This window comes from Eptesicus fuscus, chromosome 21 (genome assembly GCF_027574615.1).
Source record: "Eptesicus fuscus isolate TK198812 chromosome 21, DD_ASM_mEF_20220401, whole genome shotgun sequence".
NCBI classification, from domain to species: Eukaryota; Metazoa; Chordata; class Mammalia; order Chiroptera; family Vespertilionidae; genus Eptesicus; species Eptesicus fuscus.
In genome coordinates, this window is record NC_072493.1 from 48,055,802 (window position 1) to 48,066,465 (window position 10,664).

Below are 10,664 nucleotides of genomic sequence, written 5' to 3' on the forward strand. Positions count from 1 at the left end.
AAGATTTTTGCTTGAACACCACCTTCTCTGGGCATAATGCCCACATTTCAAAATGTAGACGTTGACCCAGAAACCAGTTTCAGAGAAGACAGACCATTGTCAGAGGATCGGGTGAGGCCTCCGGCTGTGACTAGACGTAGCGTGAGGACCATGTCCCTCTCCTTACGCCGCCCGGTCAGAGGCGAGGGAGAGCTGAGCGCCTTCTTGCACACCAGTCCATCTGAGAGCCCCATGTCGGCAGGCGCTGGGCCTCGCTCACCACATCCTGTGCATCTGCCTGGCCTGCTGGGCTCTGCCTCTCCTCGTCCGCCCGCCCGCCTGGTAGACTCTGCTATGCCGTCTACACTCCCTGCCCTGCTCTGCCTCGGTGAGTTCCTACGGGGACAGGATGTGGGGTCCAGGGTCCAGGTGGGGCACCCCGGCTCATTGTTCCTATCTTCCAGGACTGTATCTGAGCCTGAGGGTCGGCGCCCAGAACCGTGAGTCCTCCCTTCAAAACCCCAGCGTCACCCTTGCGGGTTCAGGCTGGGCATAGCGTCCGCGGTTCAGAGTGTAGACGTTGGCCCAGAAATGGGTTTCAGGTGGGGCCGACCACCGTCTCCACCTGAGAACAATGGGAGGGCTGGCCAGCAGCTGGGTAGGAATTGGGGGGGGAGGGGCTTTCTCTGGAGTCCTTCCAGCCTCTGATTCCCTCCCAGAGACCCTCTCAAAGCCCCGCATCTGGGCCAACCCCAGCTTCATGGTTCCAAACGGGGCGTCGGTGTCCGTCTGGTGCCAGGGGACTCACCAGGCCATGGAGTACCAGCTGCATTTTGAGGGACTCCTCTCCGCCTTGGCGAGACCAGAGCCCTCTGGGCTGAGGAACAAAGTCAAGTTCTCCATCCAGGCCATGACCTCCTACACTGCAGGGCAGTACACGTGCTTCTATCGAACCGGGGAGCTCTGGTCAGAGCCTAGTGACCCTCTGAACCTGGTGATAACAGGTAAGTATTCCCTGCTCGAGCCGGAGAGTCTCCTCCTCGGCCTGAATCCTGGGGGGCATCGTCATTTATTAATCTCTCTCTCTTTTTAATATTTTTATTGGTTTCAGAGAGGAAGGGAGAGGGAGAGAGAGCTAGAAACATCAACGAGGAGAGAGAATCGTGGATCAGCTGCTTCCTGCACTTCTACTGGGGATCTAGCCCGAAACCGGGGCATGTGCCCTGACCGGGAGTTGAACCATGACCTCCTGGTCCACAGGTCAACACTCAACTACTGAGCCACCCCAACTGGGCTATTCATCTCTTTTCGTCTCTTCCAAACCTCACTCAGACACGGTTTGCCTTGAGGGAGGGCGTTTGATCACTTTCTATAGGGGTTGTCTGTTTGAGAGTTATCTCTACGTTCTAGGGTCAGATTTGTCTTAGGTCAAGTTCTTCCGGTAAGAGACACTGAGATGGATGTTTGTGAGCAAGGAAGGATGACTGGGGTGGCAGAGGGGGTGGACCTCAGAAAACAGCCCCTGTGATGGATGAGAGACACAGGCCGGGCAGATGAGGTGAGACTGGGAGACTTACTCTGAACCCGGCCACGCATATGTGGCACTCTAGCCCTGAGAGGGCCCTTCAGACTGGTCTCAAATGATGCTAGGAGCCCCCCCCCCCACCTCAGCAGCCAGTGATTGGATGAGAACCCCTCCCAGGGAGGTTCCACCAGGTACCCTTGCTCTTACGGCACTTGGACTCTCGCCCAAGACAGACCAGGAGTCAGAGTCAGGATGCGTAAGTCAATTCAGTAGCTCGTGAGGAGGAAATGGCTGCCTGACAAAGTAGGACAGGGTAAAAGTGATGGGAGGGCGGGAGGGAGGGAGGGAGGGAGGGAGGGAGGGAGGGAGGGAGGGAGGGAGGGAGGGAGGGAGGGAGGGAGGGTAATCTTGGGGTCCCTTCGGCTGAGGAGTGTTCTCAAACGTAGGCCAGTGTGGACTTGCCTGGAGTGCTCATTGAACACAGACCGGCTTCGGTACAGCCGTGTTCATGGAAGCACTGTCCACAGTTGCCAAAAGGTAGAAACAACCTAAGTGTCCATTGACAAATGAAGGGGTAAACAAGATGTGGTTTGGCTCAGTGGAAAGAGCATCAGCCTGTGGACTGAAGGGTCCCGGGTTCGATTCCGGTCAAGGGCACATGCCCGGCTTATGGGCTCAATCCCCAGTAGGAGAAGTGCAAGAGGCAGCTGGTCAGTGATTCTCTCTCATCGTTGATGTTTCTGTCTCCCTCTCCCTCTCGCTTCCTCTCTGAAATCAATAAAAATATTTAAAAAAAAAAAAAAAGATGTGGTCCATCCACACAAGGACATATTGTCCAGACTTACAAAGGAAGGACCTCCTGGCACGTGCTACGACAGGGGTGAACCCTATGTGAAATAAGTCCATCACAAAAGGACAAGTACTGCCTGATTCAACTTCTCTGAGGTCCCTGGAATAGTCACATTCATGGAGACAGGAAGTAGAATAGAGGTGGGGGGAGTGTCAGGGGCCTAAGGGGCGGGGAAAGAGGAAGTTGTTGGTTATGGGGCCAGAGTTTCAGTTTTGCAAGATGAAAAGAGTCCTGTGGATAGAAGGGGTGATGGTGGCACGGAAAAACGAATGTGCTTAATGCCACCACACAGTGCACTTCAAAGTGATCAAGATGGCCTGGCCGGGTGGCTCGGGTGGCTGGAGCATCCTCCCATACACCAAAAAGGTTGTGGGTTTGATTCCCGATCAAGACATGCACAGTAGGCAACCAATCTCTCTCTCTCTCTCTCTCTCTCTCTCTCTCTCTCTCTCTCTCTCTCTCCCTTTCTCTCTCTCTCTCCCTCATCCTCTCTCTCTCTCTCCCTCATCCTCTCTCTCCCCCTTGTTCTCTCTCTCTCTCTCTCTCTCTCTCTCTCTCCCCCCCCCCTCTCTTTTGTCCTCTCTCTCTCCCTTCCTCTTTAAAGTAAATGAACATATCCTCAGGTGAGGATTTTTTTAAGTGGTTAAGAGGGCCCTAGCTGGGTTGGCTCAGTGGATAGAGCATCAGTCTGCTGACCAAAGGGTCCCAGGGTTCAATTCTGGTCAAGGGCACGTACCTCAGTTACAGGCTCCTCCCTGGCCAAGGCCCTGGTCAAAGCACGTGCAGGAGGCAACCAATGGATGTGTTTCTCTCACATGGATGTTTCTCTCTGACTTTCCCTCTCTCTTCCACTCTCCCTAAACATCAATGGAAACATATCCATTGACTAGGTGAGGATTATTAAAAAATAATAATAATAAAAATATTTTAAAAGTAAGGACAAGGGAAGGAAGGGGCGGGAGGTCTGGGAGGCAGGAGAAAGACGCCCTTTACCTCCCAACCCCTTTCTCCCACAGGAATGTATGACACGCCCACCCTCTCCGTTCACCCTGGGCCCGCGGTGTCCCCAGGAGAGAACGTGACCTTCTCTTGCCACCTAGAGACGGCAACGACCACCTTCTTCCTGCACAAGGAGGGGCCGGCCAGCCGCCCGTGGCGCAGAGTCGGCAACATTCGGGCCGCGTTCCCCATGGGCCCCATGACCCCAGCCCACAGGGGGACGTACAGGTGTTTCGGTTCTTACAACGAGCACATATGGTCTTTCCCCAGTGAGCCTGTGACGCTCCTGGTCACAGGTGAGGACGCCCCCCGTGTTTCCCCAGGGCCTCTCTGGAACCCCCAGGGACCCCCATGCGGTGAGGGCCAATTGGGATGATGGAGAGAGAGGGAGCTTGTACCTCCCAGCGATGCTTCATCCAGGTCCATGTCCTTGAGGCCCGGTTGACTGTTGGTGAGGAAGACTATCAGATGAACAGGCATAGATAATAGGTGGGATGACCAGAGGAAACCCAAAGCCCTCACTTTTTCTTTCTTCTTGTCTCCATTGTCAGGAGATGCCGGGGTCGCTGACCTTGCATCCGCAGGACAGCCCTCTTCCCCAGGTGAGTAACAGGCGCTTCTGAACGTGGGGAGGGACTCAGAGCCTCCCAGCACCATCACCTACAGCTCCGTCGGCCAACCAGACAGATGTCCTTGCTCCTGTGACCCTTGATTCCAGCAGCGGGGCACAGACGATGAGTCAGTCACAGCCCACTCGTCAATCAGACAGCTCGTGCGCAGGAAACGGTGGGATGGGAGGAGACAAAGCAGAACCTTGTCGTTAAGGTGATGGGGGAGGCAGGTCGCCATAGTACACAGGGTTGTCCAGCTGGCCTCACAGAGACGGAGGCCTCTGAGCAAAAACTGTGGCTATCTGAAGAAGGGTTCCAGGAAGATGTTTGCTCAGTGGTTAGAAGATAGGCCTTCAGACTGAAGAAGGGTCAGGGGTTCAACTCCCGGTCAAGGGCATGTACCTCGGTTGCAAGCTCAATCCCCGGCCCCAATTGGGGTGTGTGCAGGAGGCAACCAATCCATGTGTCTCTCTCACATTGATGTTTCTCTCTCCCCCCCCCCCCCCCCTCCTTCCACTCTCTCTAAAAATCAGTGGGAAGAATATCCTTGGGTGAGGATTAACAAACAAAAAATTTTTTTTTTAAAAAATTTTTTTAAAGGAGGCCAGTGGGACTGGAAGTCATGTCCAGTGGGGATGGGGTGGGCCTGGGGCAGCTCACGTAGGACCTTGAGGAAGTGGCAAGCCTGACTGTTCCTGTGTGTGAGGAAGGAGAGATGATATTGATTGACTCGCTGAGGAAACAGGCGAAGCGAGAAGACAGGCCTGGCGTGAAGAGAGCCCCAGAGCTGAATTCTTCCTCGAGTTCCTCTGCCTTTTGATTCTTCCACTCCACCTGCCAGATGAAGCCGCTGGGGCCTGGAGGGCGGAGCGGGGACCCTGAAAAGCACTAGGAAGCCATGGGGTGTGTCCAAGGAGAGGAGAGAGGCTGGGGTGGAAGAGGCCCACGCCATCTCCTTTGCTCCCTTACCCACGTTCCTTATCTCCTGCAGACGATGGGGAACCCCACTTGGCAACCACAAGGAAGGGACTCCAGAAAGGTAAGCGAGCAGCTGGGGATGCAGACTCTAGAGCAAGCATGTCAAACTCAAAGGCTACCACGGGCTGAATAAACAAGGTTTATGTGGATGTGGCCGGAAAAAAACAAAAGCTTCCATTTTCATAGAAACATAGGCTTATGTCGATAGAGACGTGCTGAAGACAAAGGGCTGAAATACACTGAGTGGCCAGATTATTATGATCTCTGAACACATAATAATCTTGCCACTCCATATATATATTATTATGGTGCCACTATAAGATTATTATGCCACTATAATAATATATATATTATTTATTTTTTCATAAAATATATATATATATATATTATTAGAGGCCCAGTGCATGAATTTGTGCATGGGTGGGGTCCCGCCAGCCTGGCCAGGGGGAGGGGACATGGGCGGTTGGCCGGCCTGCCTGCTGGTTGAACTCCTGGTCCAGGGGACAATTTGCATATTAGCCTTTTATTATATAGGATATACACTGAGTGGCCAGATTATTATGCATTCAGGGACCATAATAATCTGGCCATTCAGTGTAAATGAGTCATTGTTAACACAAAATAGTAGGACATTTTAATAAAAATTAATGCTTTTTCCTTGAACATGAACTTACCAGACACTGCATAACTGCACAAATTAATAAGTGTCACACAAATAAACCTATTTTTTGTTGTTGTTCTCCAAAAGCAAAATATTTCCTGTTGCACACACCCAACAAGTCAGTCCTAGACTAATCATGTGGCCATCGGCTGCTAGAATATTCGCTGCTGGTGTTAGTGGAGAGAAATGGTGCGCCTGGGCGGAAGGCGCAGAAGGGAAATGAAGGCAACACGATGACAGTCATCAGTCATTAGTGAACGTTGTAGTTCGTTATTAATAATGACGTATAACAGGATATTGTAAAAAGTAAGTTACAAAATTTTTATTAAAACGTTCCTTACATGCCATGATATTGGCTGGGACACAAAAATATTCGTTGTGGGCCACAAGTTTGACACGCTTGGTCTAGGAGGAAGGAGCTTGCACAGGAAGGAGTAGGGCCTGGGAAAGAGATGGGATGAGATGCTATCGATCCGTTCCTGCCTGTGATCACCGTTCTCCCGACCCCAGAGCTGGCCTCCTGGGATTACACGGCGGAGAACCTCTTTCGGATGGGCCTGGGCCTCCTGGTCCTGGTGGCCCTTGTGTGCCTCCTGGCCCACAACCGTCTTCTGAGGAAGAAGATGACAAGGGGACTCAGAGTGGCCTCGAGTCAGGAACGCAGGAGAAGGTTCAGATGGCAAGAAGCCCCGGACGAATGACGGAGAGATGCGGCGGCCATAGGTGAAGCTGAACGCTGACCTTGACCTTGAGCTGGGCGACCTCTATGTTGGAAGGAAACCAGGGGACAACTGATGAACCAAGGCAGGAGGAGGGATGAAGAGGCTAAATGTCTCCTGCAGGCAGACCCCACTGTCTCTTGTAGGTTCTGAGTGTTTTGTTGTTGTTGTTGTTGAATGTATTGGGGTGACATTGGTTAATAAAATTACATGGGCTTCAGGGGTACAATTCCATCGTACGTTGCATCGTGTGTTCATCACCCTAAGTCAAGTCTCCTTCATCACCACTTGTCCCTCCTTTACCCTTGCCTACCTTCCCCCACCCCACCCCCTTTCCCTCTACCACCCTCCCCTCTGACAGCTGTCAGTGTGTCCTCTATCAATGAGTCTGGGGACTATTGTTTGGCTGTTAAAAAAAATACATAACATCTGCCATGGCCGGGGGGCTCAGTTGGTTGGAGTGTCTTCCCATACACTAAACGGTTGCAGGTTCAGCCCTCTCTGGTTTGGCTCAGTGGACAGAGGATCAGCCTGCGGACTGAAGGGTCCCAGGTTCTATTCTTGTCAAGAGCACATGACTGGGTTTTCGGGCTCGATCCCCAGTAGGGGACGTGCAGGAGGCAGCCAATCAATGATTCTCTCTCATCATTGATGTTTCTCTCTCTCTCCCTCTCCCTTCCTCTCTGAGATCAATAAAAACATATTTTATATAAATATATTCAATGGATGAAAATAAGGAACATTAGCAAGTGTTTTTATGTCAAGCATTTCCCATTTTCTGTAACTGCTTTAAGGACTTGATGATGTTCCAATAAAGTATTTTTATATAAGGAAAAGTAGGCGAGGTATTTTTACAGGAAATGCAAGTGATAAATGCAAGGGGGACTTGCAGAGCTCTTCATTTAAATAATAATAGTAATAATTTTTTTTAAAAGAAGCAAAAGTTAAAGCTTCAGAAATTGGAGTCAATTCTGCAGGAGAACGTCCGTCTCCCTGGTGTTACGGGTCCCTGGGTGTGGAGCCCGACTCCCCTGAGAAAGGACCCACACCCCCAGTTGGCTGTGCCCCTTCATGTCACTCCTCAACCACTGGAAACTGGTTTCTCACCCCTACTTCCTCCGGAGCTGTTTTCATGACAAACGCTAATGGGTTTCCTAGAACTTGCCGTGGACACGTGGCCACATTGAAGCCTTTTATCTCTGTTCCCCGGCCGGCCGGCTGCCTACGACCACTTCCTCCTCGCCTCTCACTGCCTTTCTCTGCTCATTCTCTGATGTCTCCTGCACCATCCGATTTCCAGCCTCCCCAACGCCGGAGCTTCGGGGTTCGCTGGCAGGCCTCCCCCCCCTTTCTCCGGACACTCGTCTGGTTGATCTCATTGAAGCCCATGGTTTCACTTTCCCCAAGATGAATGCCCCGATCTGTTTCTCTGAACCCTGATTTTATTCTATTTTAATTTTTTGCCTGACCTTCGGGTTATTTTTATCAGCTTCCCCCCCCCACCCCCACCAACTAATCTGAATGCATCGTCTTTCCACCTACAAAGGTGTCCCTCTCACTTGTAAGAATGCCCACCCTGTTTTCGGTCACTTTGCTCTGTTCTCTGTACCTACACTTGTGCTTCTGGTCACTGTTAGAAAAATGTGTCACACAAGTCAGCAGGGAACGATACAGTTTATCATTTATGGGTTTATTTATTTATTTATTTATTTATTTATTTAATCCTCATCCGAAGATATTTTTCCATGGACTTTTAGAGAGAGTGGAAGTGAGAGGGAAAGACAGAGAGAAACATCGATGTGAGAGAAACACATCGATTGGTTGCCTCCTGCAAGAGCCCCAACCAGGGCCAGGGCCCAGAGGAGCCTGCAACCAAGGTACATGCCCTTGACTGGAATCAAACCTGGGACCCTTCGGTCTGCAGGCCGATGTTCTATCCACTGAGCCTAACCAGCTAGGGCTAGAGATATATATTTTTATTATTGCTCCCAGCAAGCATCCTTATGGCTACTTGTCTTTTGACATTCTGGTCAGGTAGAGGTTATATATAAACTTTTTTTTTCCAGAAGGTTCAGGACAAGAGTATATGTTTCTTTTTTATTATTGATTTTGAGAGAGAGAGAGAAACATTGATTTGTTCCTCCACTTATTTATGCAACCACTGATTGATTCTTTAGTATGTTTTTATTTATTTCGGAGGAAAGGAGAGGGAAAGAGATGGAAACATAAATGATGAGAGGGAATCATTGATCGGCTGCCTCCTGCACGCCCCTCACTGGGGATCGAGCCCACAACCCAGGCATGTGCCCTTGACCGGAATCAAACCCAGGACCCTTGCGTCCACAGGCTGACTCTCTATCCACTGAGCCAAACCGGCTAAGGCCATTGGTTGATTCTTGAATGTTCCCTGACCAGGGATCAAACCCGAAACCTTAGCGTATCAGGACAACACTCCTACCAACTGAGCTACTCAACCAGCCCTCTTTATTTTTTTTTTTTTTCTGGGGCTCTTTATTTTTTAACTTTAAAACATTTTTATTCTTCAAGCCGATAGAACTTTACACTTGAAACTTATATCATCTTATTAACCAATGTCACCCCAATAAATCTAATTTAAAAAGTGAATGTTGATTATATAAAAACCTTTGAAAGGGTTGTCTGTCTTCTAATAAATTACGGGAGTATATAATACAATACACACAATATAATATCAGATCATATAAGTAATTTATTTGTAATCACGTCACATGTTTTCTCTGGTACATACAAGTACCAATTGCAACTCACGGCATTTTGATTGACATGTAGCCATTGGTAAATACTTTTGACGTCCATGTTCCTGCATTTCACTTGAAAAGTCTCACAAACCCTAAGACACATTGTCCTCAACTTGCCCATGAAGCTACTTTTGCTTTAGCTTGGCTATGACATATATGTCACCCATGTTTACATGATAGAAGTCACTTGTTTAACTTAACAATGAATGTAATTGTTGTGTAAAATGCTGCATTACATATGGCTAATGTAAAAAACCAAGATGTCCATGACCATGAGCTCTCTCTCTCTCTTTTGTTTCTTTTTTGCTCAATCCCTCCACCACCACCTCCAACACTGACCTCCCTTTCTTCCCCCCCCACCCCCCGCCCCACTACCACCACCACCAGAGTTGTCTGCCTGCTCCCTACCCATGAGTCTGTCTCTGTTTTGCTTGGTAGTTCAGTTTGTTCATTAAATTCTATATATGAGTGAAGTCATATGGTGCTTGCCTTTCTCCAACTGGCTTATTTCACTGAGCATCGTGTTCTCCAGGTCCACCCACGCTATAGCAAAGGGTAAAATTAAGAGGGCATAGAGGGGATAAATGGTGATGCGAAAAAAATAAATAGGAGGTCTTGAACTGTGAGCAAAACTGAAAAAAAATTAAATCTTTTTCTCTGTTTAGCTGGTTTGTCTCAGCGGTTAAAGCATCCACCTGTGAACCTAAAGGTCCCGGTTTCGATTCTGGTCAAGGGCACATGCCCAGGTTGCAGGCTCGATCCCCAGTAGGGGCCATGCAGGAGGCAGCTGACCCATGATTCTCTCTCATCAATGATGTTTCTCTCTCTCTCCCTCTCCCTTCCTCTCTGAAATCAATAAGAATATATTTTTTAAAAACCCAGAATGAGTTGGTCACTCACCTACAAATCAGACCCTCATGGGCATGGACATCTCTACTGACGTATGCATGTCTGAAACTTTTAAAACTCAGCATGTGAGCAGGGTTTCTCATTTGGGGCCAGGTAGCCCTCTCTTGTGGGGACTGTCTCAGCCAGCTCAGGCTGCTGTAACAAAAACCACAGTTGGGCGGCTAAAACAACAGCAATGTATTCTTTCCCAGTTTCAAGACCAAGTTGCTGACCCACTGGGTTTCTGGTAAGAAAATTCTTCCGGGTCTCATTGGAGCCCAAGTCAATCAAATCACTCTTGTACCTTGAGTTTTACATTTTTTAGTTTTGGGGTGAAGTATTTGTCATAGATATTTCCACATATTAAAGCAACAAACACAGCCCGGCCAGCGTCACTCCATGGTTGAGCATCGACCTATGAACCAAGAGGTCACGGTTCGATTCCCCGTTGGTCCACATGTCTGGGTTGCAGGCTCGATCCCCAGTGTAGGACGTGCAGGAGGCAGCCAATCAATGATTCTCTTTCATCATTGATGCTTCTATCTCACCCTCTCCCTTCCTCTTTGAAATCAATAAATATATATATATTTTTAAAAAAAGCAATAAACCTAAAACAAGAGCTCTCCCTGATTTACAGATGGACTTTCTTCCATGCACGCACCTGGATACCGATACCA

At 49.2% G+C, this 10,664-nt stretch overlaps 1 protein-coding gene across 1 annotated transcript; it reads left to right on the forward strand.

Annotated features, from left to right (window-relative positions):
• The first annotated feature begins 333 nt into the window (after positions 1-333).
• On the forward strand, positions 334-6,304 carry NCR1 (natural cytotoxicity triggering receptor 1). Its single transcript, XM_028137608.2, has 7 exons — positions 334-367; positions 444-479; positions 699-983; positions 3,371-3,649; positions 3,905-3,955; positions 4,956-5,003; positions 6,114-6,304. Exons 1-7 carry the CDS (start codon positions 334-336, stop codon positions 6,302-6,304), a joined length of 924 nt encoding a protein of 307 aa, XP_027993409.2.
• The last annotated feature ends 4,360 nt before the right edge of the window (positions 6,305-10,664 follow it).

Bases quoted from the DNA above. Each gene is read 5' to 3' on its own strand.
- NCR1 (XM_028137608.2), top strand. From the start codon at position 334: ATGCCGTCTACACTCCCTGCCCTGCTCTGCCTCG. The intron at 368-443 runs GTGAGTTCCTAC...CCTATCTTCCAG, and splicing joins CCCTGCCCTGCTCTGCCTCG to GACTGTATCTGAGCCTGAGG. The intron at 3,956-4,955 runs GTGAGTAACAGG...TATCTCCTGCAG, and splicing joins AGGACAGCCCTCTTCCCCAG to ACGATGGGGAACCCCACTTG.